We start from the raw sequence: 19,284 nt of genomic DNA on the forward strand, positions 1-19,284 counted from the left end.
AGAGCTGAGTCTAACTGGTTGAGAATTTGCCCTCCATGATCAGCCCCCTACCCCTACTAACTTCTGTCTTCATCTAGCACTATGCCTGTGCTCACTTTACCCCAGCATCACTGGCTCATTTGCTATTCCCGGAATAGGCCAAGGAACAATCCTCCTTCAGGGTCTCCGTACTTACTTCTTTTGGAATGAAATGTTTTTCCTGCGGCTATTCACGTGATTGTTATCTCTCCTTTTAAGTCTCTGCTCAACTTTTCTGCTTCCCCGTTATCTTGCGTTATTTTCCTCCATTATATTTATCCTCAACAGACAGATATATTATCTCTCTCTCTCCACTAAAATGTAAACTACACAAGGTGGATTTTGCACACACAAATGTACAGTCAAACGCTTGAACTATCCCTATTATATCACCGTCTTTATTCTGCTGGCCTCTTGCTGATGGTAGGATATATCCCCTAACACAATGCAAAACCAACGCAAAGTAACGTCACACATTCTGCAAATAAGTAGGATTTTGTGAAGTTGATATTGATGTTGGAGAAGCAGCAATTCCACAGACAAGATCTGGTAGAGTTAGGTCAGCTGATGACCAAAGACTAAGAAACCAACAAGAAAAATAATACCAGAAGCCCGTATTCACTGTTTCAAAATTTGACCACTCTAAAAACACTTTACCATGGCCCCTGTATCAAAACAGGCAACTTAGTTTCTCTATTTCTTAAAGATTCAGAGCCTATCAGGTCCCTTGAGCTTCTCTCCTCTCTAAACTGTCCGTATCTTTACAATATCTTATCCTTTTCATGACTTCAATTACCACCCCCAATTTTCATCTGCAGCCATAATCACACTCCTAACCTCTGGATCCACGTATCCAACTGCCGACTAAATTTCCTTATATGAATGTCCCACAGCATTAAACACTATGCTATGTCCAGAAGAGAACCTACCATTCCCCCATGACTCCATCTTCACCAATAAATCGGGCACAGTCTTGCTGATTCTACTTCGGAATATTTCTCCAGTAGTCTCACTTCTACCCTCCCCTCTTTGCATCCCAGCTACACTGGCCTCGTTAGGACTTCGTTAGATCTTGCCTGGCCTAGTGTAACACTTCATTGTCTGCTTTAATACTCCCTCACTTTTGCCATATTAGAATAAGTGCTAATTTTTAAAAACAGCAAGCATTTTGATGCTTTCTATGCTGTAGGTAACGTTACTGCCTTGTATCTTAGGCATTGCCTTTATTATTTTATGTTGCCTTCTTATTTTCCCTGATACTTTCCCTCCTCCTGCTTCAGAAGAACTGTTTGTTGTTGTTGTTGTTTGCAGCCCTAAAAAAATACTGTACTCTGTTTGACAGTACTTGTGATATATTATTTGTTGCACATGGCTTTTACATATGTCATATATCCTCACTGCCCAGAATGCAGGGCATTCAACATACATTCAATAAACATTTCTTACATTAAATTGAAGAAAGAAAAGCCAAATCCGTGGAGAAATTAAGTAGGATAAGGCTGCCCAAAGATCAGTGGATCTGGCAATTGTCACAAAAAACTTTGCGAGAGTGACTTTTTTTAGTAAGGACTATGGAAAGCCAGTTGCAAGAGGCAGAGGTATAAATGAAGATTTGGAAAAACACCACCATATAAATCTGTACTGAAAATATTTAGTGGTAAAAAACAGAACAGATGGGGTATCTGCTGGAAGGATTTTCAGGGTCAAGTTTTCCTTCTTCCTTAAAAAGAGACTAAGTCAAATTGCGTGATGCCTCCAGCTTTGTTCTTTTTGCTTAGAATTGACTTGGCTATGCAGGCTCTCTTTTGGTTCCATATGAAGTTTAAGGTGGTTTTTTCCTGTTCTGTGAAGAAGGTCATTGGTAGCTTGATGGGGATAGCGAATTTGAATCTATAAATTACTTTGGGCAGTATGGCCATTTTCACGATATTGATTCTTCCTAACCATGAGCATGGAATGCTTCTCCATCTGTTTGTGTCCTCTCTTATTTCCTTGAGCAGTGGTTTGTAGTTCTCCTTGAAGAGGTCCTTCACATCCTTTGTTAGTTGTATTCCTAGGTACTTTATTCTCTTTGTAGCAATTGTGAATGGCAGTCTGTTCTTGATTTGGCACTCTTTAAGTCTGTTATTAGTGTATAGGAATGCTTGTGATTTTTGCACATTGATTTTGTATCCTGAGACTTTGCTGAAGTTACCTATCAGTTTAAGGAGCTTTTGGGCTGAGACGATGGGATCTTCTAACTATACAATCATGTCATCTGCAAATAGAGACAATTTGACTTTCTCCTTTCCTAACTGAACACCCTTTATTTCTTTTTCTTGCCTGATTGCTCTGGCCAGAACTTCCAATACTATGTTGGATAGGAGTGGTAAGAGAAGGCATCCTTGTCTAGTGCCAGATTTCAAAGGGATTGCTTCCAGTTTTTGCCCATTCAGTATGATATTGGCTGTGGGTGTGTCATAATAGCTTTTATTATTTTGAGATATGTTTTGTTAGTACCTAGTTTATTGAGGGTTTTTAGCATAAAGAGCTGTTGAATTTTGTCAAAGGCCTTCTCTGCATCTATTGAGATAATCATGTGGTTTTTGTCTTTGGTTCTGTTCATGTGGTGAATTACATTTATAGACTTGCATATATTGAACCAGACTTGCGTCCCCTGGATGAAGCCTACTTGATCATGATGGACGAACTATACTACAAGGCTACAGTAATCAAAACAGCATGGTACTGGTACCAAAACAGAGATATAGACCAATGGAACAAAACAGAGGCCTCAGAGGCAATGCCACACATCTATGACCATCTGATCTTTAACAAACCTGACAAAAACAAGCAATGGGGAAAGGATTCTCTGTTTAATAAATGGTGTTGGGAAAAATGGCTAGTCATGTGCAGAAAGCAGAAAATGGACCCCTTCCTGACACCTTACACTAAAACTAACTCCAGATGGATTAAAGACAAACATAAGACCTAACACCAGAAAAACCCAAGAAGAAAACCTAGGGAAAACCATTCAGGACATAGGCATAGGCAAGGACTTCATGACTACAACACCAAACGCATTGGCAACAAAAGCCAAAACAGACAAATGGGATCTAATTAAACTCACAGCTTCTGTACAGTAAAAGAAACAATCATTAGAGTGAATCGGCAACCAACAGAATCAGAAAAAACTTTTGCAATCTACCCATCTGACAACGGACTTATATCCAAAATCTACAAAGAACTAAAACAGATTTACAAGCAAAAAACAAACCCACTCAATAGTGGGCAAAGGATATAAACAGACACTTTTCAAAAGCAGACATATATGAAGCCAACAAACATATGAAAAAATGCTCATCATCACTGGCCATGAGAGAAATGCAGATCAAAACTACATTGAGATACCATCTCATGCCAGTTAGAATGCCGATCATTAAAAAATCTGGAGACAACAGATGCTGGAGAGGATGTGGAGAAATAGGAACACTTTTACACTGTTGGTGGGAGTGTAAATTAGTTCAACCATTGTGGAAGACAGTGTGGCGATTCCTCAAGGACCTAGAAATAGAAATTCCATTTGACCCAGGAATCCCATTACTGGGTGTATATCCAAAGGATTATAAATCGCTCTATTATAAGAACAAATTGAACAAGAAAATGAAGGGCTGTTATTTTACAAAAATTTAATTAGAAAACTTGGACAAAATCACAACCTTGTTTTAACACCCATGAGGAGTTCAATTCCAATTAGGCATGCAGTTGGAATTACCACAGAATAACAAATAATTTCTATTCAGTTTCAATTATCCACAAAAATTAAAATGCACTAAGTGAAGGGCACTCTGTTGGTCAAATAAGTTTAAATAGTTTATCTTTTGTTGATTCGAAGTAATTTGAGAATAAAACTAGGTAATATTCATTTTCTTTTCCACATTTCTTCCTATGTCCGAATAAGAGATATTAAAAAAAAAGTCAACTGTAAAGAGGATCATAAAAATTATTATTATAAATTACTTATCAATTTATGACATAGTTTTTGTTTTTATCTCCCAGAAAACAGAAATGACTAAACTTCCTAATAGAAGAATTTAGATGAATGATACAAAAGAACAGAAATTCAGATAAAGATATCCTCTGAGTTTGGCCCTTAACGGATGCAGAGGGAAAAGGTGGTTCATTTGAAACTCACAAATATAAGAAATGCCACTCAAAAATATGCCTCAAAATTAGAGGCAGAATTTTTATTTTACTTTAATTGGCTATGCTAAGGAAAGAGTACATTGAGGGGAAGTAACATGGTCACTGGTTGAAACGAGAGAAAGCCAGGTCTGCTTTTGTTTTTCTAACCTTAAAGTCACTTAATAAGCAACTCTTGCAATCCAATAGGGTCCACTGCATGATTTCTAAAGTGCAGCCCTTACAATGCTGCATTCAAATTAATTTTTATCCAGAAAATACTCATTGTCATAATACACTGGAGAATCCAAATATGTTTAATTGGAGTTCCAGAAGAAGAGAAGACAGAATGGGACTAAAATAAGATATTAAGTGATAAGAACTGACAACTGCTAAGAAATGTCCAAAGGTCCACATTCCAAACCAACTGATCCATAATTGAAGAAATCCAACAAATTCTGAACAGAAAAAATAAAAAGAAATCCACACGTGTATCCCATAATAAAACTGAAAAATAAAACCGTATCTCAAAAAAAATGAGGAGGAGGGTCTTAAAAACTATCAAAAGAAAAGAGAAAATCACTTTCAAAGAGAATCAGGTGTACCAAAGCTGATTTATGAGTAACAATGAAAATCAGAAGAGAGCAGAATTATCTTAAAAGTGCTGAGAGAAAACTGCCAGCTAAGCAAACAACCCAGTGAAAATATCCTTTGAGAAATACAGTTAAATGAAAGCATTTTATTTATGTATTTATTTATGAGACAGGGTCTTACTCTGTCTCCCAGGCTGGAGTGCAGTGGTGTGATTCTGGGTCACTAAAACCTCTGCCTCGTTGGCTCCAGCAATCCCTCTAACCTTATCCTCCCAAGTGGCTGGGACTACAAGTGTACACCACCATGCCTAGCTACTTTTTGCATTTTTTCTAGAGACAGGTTCTCTCCATGCTGCCTAGGCTGATCTGGAACTCCTGGGCTCAGGCGATCCGCCCACCTCGCCCAGTCAAAACATTTTAAAAGACAAACTAAAACTGAAAGCGTCTGTCACCAGTCAATCCTCACTAAAGGACATTCTAAAGAATGTGCTACAGGCAGAAAGAAAGTGGTATTCTGCATATGAGATGCAAGAATCATCATCATTCACCATCATCTTGTGTGTGTGGAGGGGGTTGTATACAGGTAAATATATGTGAATATACCAAATAACAATAACTAAAGTAGAAGTAGAGAGGACGTGAATAAAATTAAAGTGTTCTAAGGTTCTTCCATTGTTTAGAAGAAGGTGAAAGTACTGATCAAATGTGTTATGCTTTCTATGGAAACTGAGTGCATGACTTAAAAACAAGTACAGGAAAAGAATGTAATGATTTTAAGAATCCAAAAGAATGGATGCCTAACATACTAACTTTCTGCCTTTCTTTTTTTCTGTGATATGTATTTATGATAAAAAAAAATTGTTATGGCTACACCTCACATGTTCTGATGTATAGGTTGCTTAGAAGTACAACTTCGCAATTTTCAAATATGGAAATTTTATGGCTATCTTTTTGTGGTTAGTTTCCAGCTTAGATGCACTGAGGTCAGAGACTGTGGTAATAAGATTTTTAAATCTATTGAGACTTATTTTATGCCCCAGTTCAGGGGGTGGCTAACTATAGTCTGTGGGCCAAATCCAGCCCAAGGTCTGATTTTTTTGTACTAATGAGCTAAGGATGGTATTTGCATTTTTAAAAGGCTAAGAAAAAAGATGAAGAAAAAGAAGAAAAGGGAGAAGAGAAAAAGAAAAAAGTGACAGAAACTACACGGGGCCAGCACAGTCTAAAATATTTATTGTCTGGCCCTTTACCCTTTGCCAATCCCCGGTCTAGTATACAGTCTTAAAAAAAAAAAAAAAAACGTTTCATTAGGGCTAAAAATAACATTCCGTGTTGCTGAGTGCCATGTTCCTTAACACCTTTAGATGCAGTTTTCTAATTTTGCTGTTCTCATATTTTGTATTATTATTATTTTTGCTTGTTCTATCAATTTTTGAGAGTTATTAAGACGTCTCCCACTGTAATTGTACATTTGTCCATTTCTCTTTGTAGTCCTGTCAATTTTTGCTTAAATATTTTGAGCTTACATTGTTTTATATCTCTCTGTGAACCGAAGGTTCTATCATGATGAAGTGACTCTTTTGTCTCCAGTAATGCTTTCTGCTTTAAAGTCTATTTTTACTGATCTTAATGCAAACAGTGCTAGCTTTCTCTTGGTTAGAATTTGCCTGGTACATCCTTTTTATTTTTATTTTAGATCTTCCTAGAGTAAGCAAGGCAAGGCAAGAAAAAGAAATAAAGATTAAGAAAAGAAAAAATACTGTCATATTTGCAACTGCTATGACTACGTAAGTAATAAGATAAGTAAGAAAGTTAAATGAAAAAGACAATACTATTTATTAATATAATAGCATAAAAATAATATGCACCTAGAAATATTTCCAATAAAACTATACAAGATTTTGATATGGAGAAAATTACAAACTTTAGAAGAAAAAAAAAACACTAAAAAAGGCCTAAACAAATGAAGGGATGTAACATTATCTCCAAGTTGACCTATGACTCAGTGTACTCCCAAAGAAAATCCCAACTGGATATTAGTAGAACTATACAAGTTAATTCTAAACTGTATATAGAACTACAGCGCCCAGAAGAGCCAGCCAAAACATTCTTGAACAACAATGGAAAAGGACAAGGAAAGTGCCTTATCACATATCAAGCCATGCTATTAAGAATGTTCACACTATAGACAAACATTAATTTCACAGGGATTAATGACTTAAATGTGAAAAGCTTTCGAGCAGTAATATGAGAAAATATTTTCATGACTGTGAGTTAAGGATTTCTCAAACAAACAGAAACCACAATACATAATGGAATAATCTGGTAAGCGCAGACTACATAAATGATTGTTTATAAACAACAGTGAGAAGACAAGTCATAGAAAGAAAAAATTTTGTAACACACACAATTGACAAACGATAGTATCCAGAATACGTAAAGATATCCAAAAAATCAAAAGGAAATGACGACCCAGTTGCTTTCAAAAGAAAAAATAAATAAATCACCAATAACACATATGAAAAGACACTCAACTGCAGGAAACAGCTCAGAAAAAATATGGATTAAAAACGCTGCATACATGTATTCTCTGCCAAAATGCTGGCTATTAATCACAATACAATTAGTCAACTACAGATGAATGTATTTGCAAGCTTCGCACCTCCCTTGGTCATTTTCCAATTTTCCAGTCATTTGCAATCATTATATTTACTATGCAAAAGTTTTTTTCCTTCATATAAACAAGTGTTGGTTCATAAACCAGAAATGAGCAATGCCCTCTACTCTCTCATAGAACCCAGACCATGGGGTAGACTAGCTCCAGCTCTACCTCTAATGGATCTCTGGTACCTTATGCAATCTTTTCTGCTGGATTTCCTTATTTATTTTTGATTGACCTAAGTGAGCTCTAGACAAACACCCTCACCCCTGCCACTGCTCGCCCAGCTCTAAAATTGATTCTTAATGTGTGTACTTTTATAAGACTTTCTTTTTCATTTCATTCTCTTACCAAACATATTTCCCTAATCTTGTACACCAGGCATCGGAGACACTAATGAATGGATACCGCAGTCTCTGGGCCCTAGGGTCTTACAGTCCAGGGGAAAGAAAAAGGTGAACAAGTCACAGCAATGTGATAAGTGCTATAGTTAAGATATGATAAAGGGGCTAAGGTAGAATAGGAGGAAACATGTGCACTGAGACGGAAGGACCACAGTGTTTGGAGAGGGGGAAGGAGGCACTAGACAAGGGATTTCCAGGCAGAAAGACTAGCATGGGCAATGTCTTCAGAGGAACAAAGAAAATTTGGCTTTCAGGGCTTTGTAGAGTTCAGCATGGAAGCACAGCAGGCCTCACATGCTACAAAAAGCTTAGAAATTACTCACTGGACAACTTGGTGTCTTTGGGCAGGGAAGTGATAGGATGCAAGTGTAATTGACAAAGATAATTTCGAGTGCACTGTGGAGAAAAGAATGGGGTATAAAACTAGGAGACAAGAAAGGAAGAAGTAGAAAGATCAGTTAGAAGGCTATAACTGTCTGAAGAGAAATGACAAAAATCTGCACTAAACAGTGGCAGCAGAAGAGGAGAGAGATTTGATAAATAACAGGACCCACGACCCAAGAGGCTGAAAGAGAAAGAAAAGAATACTCCTGGGAGAAATAAGGAAGATATGAAGCCGGTACCAATGAAAATAGAGAGGAAAGAGTTAATGTGAGAAAAATTAAACAGAAATGTTAGAATCAATTGACTGACTAGCTTCAGGGGCTGAGGAAGAAGGAAAAGGATACCTCCTTTGCTGTTGGCTTGAACTAGTGGGTGGCTTGTGGGATCACAGATCAAAATGGGAAAAGCAGAAGTGGATTTTGAGGGAAAGAAAATAATTTTTCAACACACTTAAATTGGAGGTGGCTGAGCACCAACCTGCAAGAGACAAATGTACCATTACAGTGGGAGATATTTATATACTTAGCAAGGCTATAAGCTAGCAAGGAGGATAGAACTGGAAATAAAAGAATAGCAAGCATTTAATTAGTGTTTATTGTGTGTGGCACCGTTAAAAGGGTTTTTATCTTTTATGACGATTCTTATAATTCCGTTAGATAGGTACTACTGTTAGTCCTACTTTATAGATCAGCGAAAATTAGGCACAGAGCATTTAATTAACTTATCCAAGGCCCCAATATGGGTAAGTGCTGGAGGCAGGATTTAAATTACAGTCTTAATTCCAGAGCCTGTGCTAACCATTTCACAGTGTTCACCTTGAGCTAGAAGCAGCACAGACTGAGGTTGAAGGTATGGGAGAGTATGTGAAATGCAAAGCGGACTAAGAGCAGAGTCCTGGGAAACACCAATATTGAAAGAGAGAGTAAAATAATTGGACCAGAATGCTGAGGAGAGCCCCATGGAAGTGAAACGGAGAGAAAGTTTCAAGAAAGAGGAACTAATGAATAGCGTCATTTGGTGCAGACATTGAAGTCAGATGGTGGAACCTGACAACTGGAAGGCCTGAAACGTCACTCACAGACAGTAGTTTGCCAAGAGGGTAGGGCCAGACTGCATTTCCTTGAGGAGAAAATGAGACTAAGACAAAAACAGAGTTTCAAAAGGCTGAGCTGAGAAAGGAGGTTACCGGAGGGGCCAAAGTTTGGAAAATTTTGTTCTGATAGGAAGTTAGGTGGCTTCTAAGCATTCTTTCATGGCAGATATCCATTTGTAAAAAGTGAAATTCATAAACAGCTTGTTAAAAACCTGTTAAACATGTCTTAAGTCATTCAACTAGACTTGGGGATATGCTACAAAGGAATTTTTGGATACTGCCTCCCCTCTCCACATGCTGAGCTGGTCACCTACATCGGGCTCTACTGGGCCTACGCTACCAATTGGTCGATGCTCTCATCAGGCTTTAGACACATCAGCTTTGCCTCAGTTCTTCAAACATAAGAAGCTCTTTGCCTTCTCAGGCATGCCTGTCACCTTTGCCTGGAAACTCTTGCCTTAACTTGCACTGGGCTAGATTCTTGTTCTTCAAAGCCACCTTTTCAGGGAGGATTTCCCTGACTGACCTATCGAAATAATATTCCTACTTTATTTTGTATTACGGTACTTTATTTTTCCTTCACAGTGCTCAATCCAATTTGTAACCACTTTATCTGGTCACACTTAATCGGCTGCCTCTTTCCCTATATTGTATGCATCATGATGGCAGAGATGTCTGTGGCTTGCTGGCCTCTGTATCAGGAACTGAACCACAGTTCCTGGCAAGTAACAAGTACTCAATAAACATTCGTTAAGTAAACTATAACCCAATCTCTCCATTTATCAGCTTCCTCCATTGAGATCATGCAGCTGTTTCTCAAATCCAACGCCTTTTTCTCACCGTATTAACATACATAATCATAAAACATTTACTGCACTCTCACTAGTTACCAGGCTCTGTGCTATATGGTTTATTTGTGTAATTTCACTCAATTTTCAAGTGTTTTGAAAATGATCTCTACTGTATAGGTGACGAAACAGGGGAGGCTGCATAACTTGTCCAAATTCACGTAAGTGGTGATGCCAGGATTAGAACCTAGTTCTTACTTCAAAAACAAAAAAAATCCACGCCACTCCTACTTCAAGTGAAGGCACAATATTCGAGTTTGGGAAGTCCCGATCTAATTTAATTTATGTTCCAAGATTACACCTGCACTTTCCAGGCCATGTCCCTAATCCATAAATTCAAATTTCATCCCCTCTTTCCACTTGCTTTCTGATGGCGGGAGGTAAGGGCAGACAGCATCGGAGGGCTATTTTGAAATTCCAATTCTGCTTCTTCCGAGGAAGATGCATGTGGGAAGGAGAAAAAAATCCAAGCGTTAGCAACTTAGCTCTGAGCACTGAGAAAGCGGTAACCCGGGACCTAACAAGCGACCGGCAGTTTTGGAGCTGAAGCCAACCATTCCCACACCGCATCAGCAGCAAAAGTGCTTACCTTAACTGCCACCTCCGGAGCCGAGTCCACCGCCACTGCTAGAGACGGCTTGGCCGAGGGAGATTTAGTCAAATGCATGAGAGAGTCGGCGCCTGGCAGCGGACACCGACTGCTCTCACTGTCCGAGTCCGATTCGGACCCTGAACCCGAACCATAGGAAGCGGCCAGAGCCGCAATCGCAGCCGACATGACGGCAACAAATTCTCTGCGGATACCCTGCCAGGGCGGAAGAAGAAGAGGCTCCCAGGTCCTGACAGATTGCCAGCCAACACATTATTAACCTTCTTTGCTAAGAAATCATTTATCACATTTTAAAACAATTAGATAATTATTATTAGAATAGCTAATGTCGAACTGAGGACTTCGAAAAGTTTACCTAGAGAAAAAGAGCGAATTGTAATAGCTTATAACTTTCAGGACCTAGTTAACTAAAGAATACCAGTTCCAAAATACCTTGAGGCCTCGCGGTCCTACACTTCCAGCGTGCAGCGCGGCAGGAAGCGCGAGAGGGCACAATGGGAAATGTAGTTTAGAACGAGGGGGCGGGGCGGGGCGGGCGGGGAGGGGCGGGTCCCTCTTTGGCCCCGCCCCCGAATGGATGTTCCATTCAATTGGCTATCATCTTCCCTCATTCCCTAGCCAAGCACTGTTCTCTCCGTCCCCCTCCCCCAAACTGAGGATTGGGCAATACCACAGAGCCTCAGGAAAGGGGGAAGAGCGAGCTTCAGACCCACTGATGGGGGAGTGGGCGGAGGCTGGGTTTCCCACCTCGGCTGCACCTGGTCACTGGAGGCTGAACAGGAAAGTGAGAATCTGAAGTTTCAAGACCTTTAACTGGAAGGGAATAGCTCCTGGGGGTGGCAAGGAAGGGATTTTAGGCGGAGAGTCCCGCGGTCCCCCCTGCTTCTGGCGCCGGTCCCTGCGCCCGGTTGTGGAGCGTCCGCGCGGGGGGGGGGCGGGGGGAGCTGCAGCTCGCGGTGTTGTTCACTCGCGCGTCGAGCACACGGTGGGTCCGGCGGCCGGTGGGCGCCCCAGGCGGCGTTCCCTTGGCCTGGCGCCTCGGCCGCTGCCCCGAGCGGGTTCCGTGCCGGACCCCGACGCTCCTGGGGGCCCTAGGTGGAATTCCGCGAGCCGAGGGGGACAGGCGACCGCTGCTGAAGCATGAAGAAGGGGTAAGGCGAGAGCCCCCAAGATTTCACGGTGAGCGCGAGTCCCCGAGGAATTGCATTTTTCGGGGAGGGGCTGGTGGGAGAGGAACTCTTACTCACCGGCCGGGCAGACCGAGAGGTGTGTGGCCCGCAAAGGTGGCGGGGATGGATGGGCGCGCCTCCCCCGCCCCGGCCCCCACCCCCCATCCGCGGGTTTCCCGAGCGCCCGCCGCCCACCCGCCAGCCGGGCTGGGTGCCGAGGGAGACGGCGGCGGGCGCGCCTGGGGCTCGGCTGCAGGGACCAACCCGGGGCGGCTATCGCTGGAGAGCCTGCGGGTCTCACCTGAGGTGCCACCGCCCGGGCTTCCCTGCCCACCGGCGCCCAGGGTCCGTTCCGTGCCTCTTTCCGGGGGAGGCGGCAGCCTGGGGCGGCGGAGAAGCCCCTGTTCGCCCTACGTGCCCGGGGCTCGGTAAAGCGAGCTCGTGCGTTTGCGTGTTTGCGCCGCGAGTCGGTGTCTAAAGACATAACGGTAAAGCGAGTGCGGGCATCCTTTTCTCCGTTGGAAGGGGAGGCGAAGCGCTGTCGTCTCTGATGCCTGTTCTTGGGGGCTGCCTCCAGCAGAGTTACGGAGCCGCTCACTCAGCGCTCCTGTCGGCAGGACTCGCCCATTGTGCCACCCAGATAATTATTCAACTATGCAGCATCCATTGCACCTTTCCCATTTTTCTTTTCCCCTTGCTACAGCATGCCCCCTAGCTTCGGTACTCTGACACCTTCTCTTGCACTTGCGGTTGATGAACTGGAATAACGATGAAAAGAAAGCAGATCCGACAGCATTCCCGACCTGTCCTATAACCGATTAATTAATTGATCCCCAGCTAGACTGGGTACTTAAATACGACTTACTGTAATCATAGCCTTTTCTATATAATAAGGTGTGCCGTGTGGATTCTACTTAAATTTTTTCTTTGGTGTTAGAGTCACGATTAGCTAAGGTCTTATTTCTGTTCACTAATTGATGTAATTGACTAATTGGTTATTCAGTCCGTCTAATATTCTTAAATTTAAATTTGCATGGTAGGTAGCATTCATTTTTCTGATTGTTCATAGCACTATATCATAATTAAAAATGCAGTCCCAATTTGAACTCTCAGGAACAATTTAAGTTTCGGTTAGGAAAAGTATATTTATACTGAATATTTTAATGAAGTATTTGATACAAAATTTTGGAAGTTTTGAATAAGAAAAGTTTTGTATTTGTTTTTCAGTAGCAGAAGATGTCATTACTAATCATAGCCTTCCATTGAATGGAAGAATTTAATATTTAAGAATAGGTTTTTAACCACCATGTCAATCATTCCCTAACTTACCTGATTTTTTTTACTCACTTTTTTCTTTGCAATATCATGTATGTAATTACTTGTTTTAGAATTAAGTTTTTTTTTTTTTTTCTAACTTCGATCTACATGGATGAGTAGGCTCCAATTTTACATGATCTACCTGAAGGATGAAATTTTTTTTTGAAAACAGAAGAAAAAACTGTTACTTGATTTTTATGTTAAAAACTGTTTACGTATCATTATTTAAAAATAAAAGGTTCACTATCAAAAATAAGTGTTGCATTTTTATAATTTTCCTTTTCCATCTTTCCTTGTTTAAGCTTGTTGCATTAACCCTTTCGATAAAACAGGATCACGTAGAAGCATTGCAGAGGCAGTTTTAAGGAACAATAATTGTTCTATGGCACTTGGAAATGGCATACATAAAAGTTGGTGGTGGAGGATTAGTTGCTTGGTTAGGAAATGACCTTGCAATTTACAAAATGGACACCCTTGTGCCTTGGTTTCCTTATATGTAAATGGAGATAATATTTACACTGGTGGTAGTGTGCACAAATTCAAGAAAAGTGTGTTTTTGTATCTTTTTAAAGAAAATCTTGTAGCCTTTTTAAGAAAATTTAACTATTTTTAGCTGATGAATGAGAAAACATTTCTGTGAAAAATACAATGAAAAAGTGTCATTAGGATTTTCTATAGCATGTTAGAATGGCTGATTTACGTTGATTTTTGCTTTGGAGAGATACACCTCTGAATTGAAAAACGTTTTTCATCTATCAAGGGTTTTAAATAATTGCAGACATAAAGGTTATTACAGTTAATACCTACATATAGTTAAACATATAGATAAAATAGTTAATAGTAAATAAAAATTATATCACTTGATAAGTAGAATATTGAATTAGTTAAGAATAATATATTCAAAAAATATTAAAGGCTTTTTTTTGTAAAAAAAAAAAAAAAAATTGCAGGTGATACAATCCAAAATACATGGTTGTGATTATAAGGTATGCTATAGAATTATTTTATTACTCACGTTTGTAAATATTCATATATTCAGAGACAGTGTATTAATATTGTATAAGACTATATTTAATTATACATTTTGCTTTTTTTTATGAATAGCTTAAGATAACTTTTCCAACTGCTTGATTTTCATTATCACAGTACATAGTAGCTTGTGATTTCCTTATTGAACTACTATCAAAAGATTGTATTATTAGCTCTTTTTTACCAAAACAGTGCTTTTGGTTACTTTGTGAGAAAACTTCATATAGTTGAGACTATTAAAGTATGTTTAAAGTTACTATCTTATGGTTTCTTTTTTGAGAATTTGATTATGTTTTATAATGTTTTCTTAAATGAACTAAAATTTAGTTATCACTGTCACTTTGGTAAATGCAGTGAAGTCATGGTTTTTCTTAGCTCTTTAAGGAGAGGAACTGACTTGCATGTTATCGTCATAAATCCAAAGTTATCAGTATAGTGTTTAACAAATAGTAGGGGCTCAGTTTTCTTTGTTGAATAAAATGAATGGGTAAAGAATGTCCATTGAATTAATATACTTAGTGAAACAAAAAGATTTATCAAACATTAATTAATGAAATGTATATCTTTATCTCGGGAGAAAAGAGAAAAATAAATTTAGGGGTTCCTTGAACTCCATTTACCTGTTCAGATATAATTCCATTACCTGTACATTTTTGAACTGGCGCTAGATACTTAATAATGTATATGTTAGCATTCTTTGATTTATGAAATGATATTAACCATATTTTAATCACTTTATGAAGATGTATGTTAACATATTGTTTTTCCTATGCTAAATAGAAGTGTTTGATTCTTTGTGACTTAAGTTTTTTAGTGAAATAGTAGTAAAAAGATACGTATAAATTAAAGCCTGTTCTAAATGCCTGAGTACCTAGTTGTTAAAATTAAATGACCCCTGAGGTGGAACTTTTTATAAAATTAAGAATCTTCTGTTTTTAATTTATTATATTCAGCTTATAATTTTGAGTCTTTGTGAATTAGTAATTCTAACTCAGAACACGATCGATCATATTTTACAACTTGTAAAATGGTTTTAAACTTGAGTCTTATTTTCTCAGACCTGGTATACTTACTGGTGAGAGTCACAAAGAGCCTACTAAAGCCTATTTAAATCTTAAGATACCTGAATTATAGGATTATGTTAAAATACTAAAGAAATTATAAAATTATGTTAATAATTAGTATAAATATATTAAAATACTTATAATAATTTGTATGATAATCTATGGGAAAAATAAATTTCAGATTTACCTTGAAATGCTAGGATCTGTAACTCTTGTATTAGACGTGACAACATTATTAGGAAGTTGTTACCTTTCACCCAGTGGACCTGAAGAGGAGGCTGTTCCTCAGTTCAGTGAGTGGTGTAGCCTTACATTCTCTGGTACAGGAAGTTAGGGCAGAAATTAGAAGGAAATGTAGTCTTCTGTGTGACTTACTCAAGATGTTTAATTATAAAACAAAAAGGTAGACGTAGATGACTTCTGAGATCTGTTTTAGCTACAAATAAAATTCTAAGACACTTCGAAACTTGACATAACCCGTTTTTTTTTCTGAGAGTTCATTTTCCCTAACATTACAACTTATGTACCTCTTGTGAGGACATTTCTTCTTTCTGGATCTACCTCTGAGAAGGAAGGTAGTCTTAATCTTTTTACATGCCTGTTCTCAGAAGCAAGATATTTTAGTCTCTTAAATGAGTTATTTTTGTTATGGGTTTTTTTTGTTTTAATTTTTAAAAATAAACTCCCAGCACTGCCAAGAAACAGGATTTTTCCTTTGGATTTTTTCTTTGTTTCCTTCTTTTGAGCTATTAGTAAAGTCCAGGTAGATTTTAATCATATTTTGGAGAAAGATCATATCCAGTGACTCTCCATATAATTTTTTTAAGGAAAAAATATTGGAATTAGGTAGTGAAGTGGGAGTATGAAGATATAAAGAGGGATTATTGCCCCATAAAATGTGGGGCATCTTGTATTTGTAGCAGCCTTGCCTGGGGGTGCTATGCAGCTTTGGTATGGATGTGATGGGCTGAAGGCAGATTGAGAAAATGAATCTGTGAACTTGAGGACAGTTTTGTTGTTACCGTTTGGTTGTTTTGTTTTGCTTTGCTTCACTTTTGTGTTCCCAGTGCCTGTTTTTGGTTTAAGCCAAATGGATTTTGAGTGTACGCAATTACTACAGAATAACAGATAAGTCATTTTCTTACTAGATAGAAACATCAGAGTGCTGTGAGAGAAGAGGTTCTGAAACACAGCTATTTTTGTCATATGCATTGGAGTATTTCATAGGTTTTTATTAACTCCTTATTTGGAGATCAGTGATACTCAAAAATTATGTAACATGGTCCAAAAGGAAAAGAAGTAACATTGCTTCTTTGCTATATGTACAGGTCACTGTATAGGTACTGTCACATTTATTATTTGTCTTGTTGATACCATAGCCCTATGAGGATTTAGTTGAAGAAAAAGGTTAGCTGAATTGAACAAGTTGCTCGTTCTGCCTAGCAGAAACCAGATTCTCTTGCAACTGCTTTATCTCCCGTCTTACCAACAAGTTATTATTGGAGTAGTCATTTTAGTAACTTGATAATAGCAATTTTGCCTGCCTGCTACTCTCCCCTTATTTGTAATTGGTTGATTTAGTGATGCCCCCATGCTAAACCAATGATTCATAATTTATAATCAGCACATAATTATTGAGGACCAAGTAAGTGCTAAAAAGGATAGGTCTCTATCCTCTTGGAGTTAACAGTATAGTTTAAAAAAAAAAAACAAACAGGTGTTGAACAAGTACATTTGTAATTATTAATTTTGGTGAAGGCTATAAAGGAAAAGAAGAGAAACTGGATTTACGTTGGGAGTCAGGGAGGCAAGAATAATGGAAGTTAACTAGGTGGGAAAGGAAGAGGATGCAAAGAACATGTGAAACAGAAAAAAAAAAAAAAAGGCCAGAGTAGATAAAGCTTAGTTTAAGAGGGATTGTGACTTGATATGAGGTTGTGGAGGTAAACAGAAGCCAGACTATGCAGAGAGCCTACAAGAAGCGTCGTTTAACAAGGTTAACTATTTTAAGTCTATTGGGAAAGCCCATGAAGACTTTTAATCAGGTTAATTACTGGATTAGATCTGTCTTTTATAAAGATCACTTTGGCTTGGAAGGGGCCAGAGAGACCAGTCACAATCCTATTCATTTCTGTGGCTTGTTTGCCTGGTTTTAGATGCTTGCACTAAGCCAGGTCACTCAGAACTTTTTACTGGGTCCTACATGCCCAGAGGTTGAATAATTTGTTTTCTGTTCCGTTGCTGAAGCTGTGAGATATATAAAACTCTGGAACTGTTAATGGTCTTGTTTCTTGCCCTGTGAGCTAGATAAGCCAGGGCTTCTAAAACAAAGAGTGCAAAGAAGCAGATGCACAGAGTTCTCACTGTCTTCAAGTTCCTTTGTCCATGGTCCTGAGATTGGTTTCCAAGAGACATCCTAGTATCTTTGTCATAAGTCCTTCTTTTTGCATAAACTGTTAGAATTAGATCTGTGGTGTTTATCAACCAGCAAACTGAGTCCTCTCATAGATTATGTAGTTTGTTCAAGGTCATGTGGCTAATAAAAATGGAGGTGGAATTTGAATGCAGATACATGTGATTTCAGAGTCCCATTTTTTAATGTTACCAAGGTACCATTTCTTAAAGGAGTTTTAAAGGTCCTAAAGGAATTGTGAGGAGGTAGAATTTGGGTGTGGTGACATCTATTGGATGATGATGATGGCAAAATTTTTGTTTTGTTTTGTTTTGTTTTGTTTTGGTGTGCTTGACAGTTCAGCATCTAGCCATTCTTTCCTTCTAACCCTTAGCCAGGTCTACTCCAATAAGTTACAATAACTTACTCGAAAAGGAGAAAAGCTTATATGTCAGGGCATGGATTCACTTGTTTGATTCCTTTACCAAAAAACACAAAGATTGTTATGTTTTCACCTTATGCTACAAAAGTAAGCTTGTTTTCTAGTCTTTTTAATAGGGATGTCTGTTGTCTTATTTTGGTAACTTTTTATAACATGCATGTGCTAGAGTTTATGCCAAAGAATTGTGGAAAGATTAAACGAAATGGGAGGAACAGTGAAGCATTTTATGTTTTAGTAGAGGATGAAGACTGGTACTCATTTTTAAATTTTTATAGATTAGAGGGTACAAGTGCAGTTTAGTTATATGGGTATATTGCATAGTGGCAAAGTCCGGTCTTTTTAGTATAGTGTACGTTGTACCCATTAAGTAATTTCTCACTCCTCACCCATCATCTATCCTTCCACTCTTCCAAGTCTCCATTGTCTGTTATTCCACTGTTCATGTCCATGTATGCAGCTGATTTAGCTCTCACTTATAAATGAGAGCACACGGTATTTGACTTTCTGTTTCTGAGTTAGTTAAGATTAATGTCTTGTGGTTCCATCCATGTTGCTGTGAAAGACATGATTTCATTCTTTTTAGTGGCAGAGTAGTATTCCATTTTGTGTGTTTAAATTTTCTGTATTTACCCATCCATTGATGAACATTTAGGTTGATTCCATATCTTTGCTGTTTTGAGTAATAGCACTCAGTTTTTTAAACTAAACTAAAAGCTCTGTGTGGTACATCATAATACATGACATCAATTTTGTTGATGTTTTCAAAGAATCTTCATTTAGTTTCATTGATTTTTTTTCTCTTGATTTTCTGTTTTCAATTTCATAGATTTCTGCCTTAATTTTTGTTGTTTTTTTCTTTAGCTTGCTTTAGACTTATATTTCTGTTCTTTTTCTTATTTCCTAAGGTGGAAGCTTAAATTATTGATTTTAGATTGTTCTTCATTTCTAATACAGACCGTGATATTTTCAACTTAAAATAGATTTATTGGGGTGTAACCCCATCATAAACTGAGGAGCATCTGTATATACACTCAGTGCCATAAATTTCCCTCCAAGGACTGCTTTTGATGCATCCCACACATTTTGATAAATTGTATTTTT

General features: G+C 38.4%; 2 protein-coding genes across 5 annotated transcripts in view; one reads left to right on the forward strand and one right to left on the reverse strand.

Annotated features, from left to right (window-relative positions):
- Positions 1–11,161, reverse strand: part of CDC40 (cell division cycle 40) — a 50,582-nt gene extending 39,421 nt beyond the window's left edge. Inside the window, exon 1 of the mRNA XM_039467371.2 lies at positions 10,750–11,161. Within this exon, the coding sequence (XP_039323305.1) occupies positions 10,750–10,938 (189 nt within the window). The 5' untranslated portion in view covers positions 10,939–11,161. The remainder of the gene's footprint in view (positions 1–10,749) is intronic.
- A 272-nt stretch (positions 11,162–11,433) lies between these two features.
- Positions 11,434–19,284, forward strand: part of WASF1 (WASP family member 1) — a 69,516-nt gene continuing 61,665 nt past the window's right edge. Inside the window, exon 1 of one of the 4 annotated variants that reach the window (XM_074397608.1) lies at positions 11,434–11,554. The gene's annotated coding sequence lies outside the window, so the exon portion shown is untranslated. Of the gene's footprint in view, positions 11,555–11,589; positions 11,950–19,284 lie in introns of those variants that run through there. The other 3 variants (XM_039467374.2, XM_039467373.2, XM_039467376.2) reach the window with 3 other exon arrangements.

This window comes from Saimiri boliviensis, chromosome 4, assembly GCF_048565385.1.
Source record: "Saimiri boliviensis isolate mSaiBol1 chromosome 4, mSaiBol1.pri, whole genome shotgun sequence".
NCBI lineage: Eukaryota > Metazoa > Chordata > Mammalia > Primates > Cebidae > Saimiri > Saimiri boliviensis.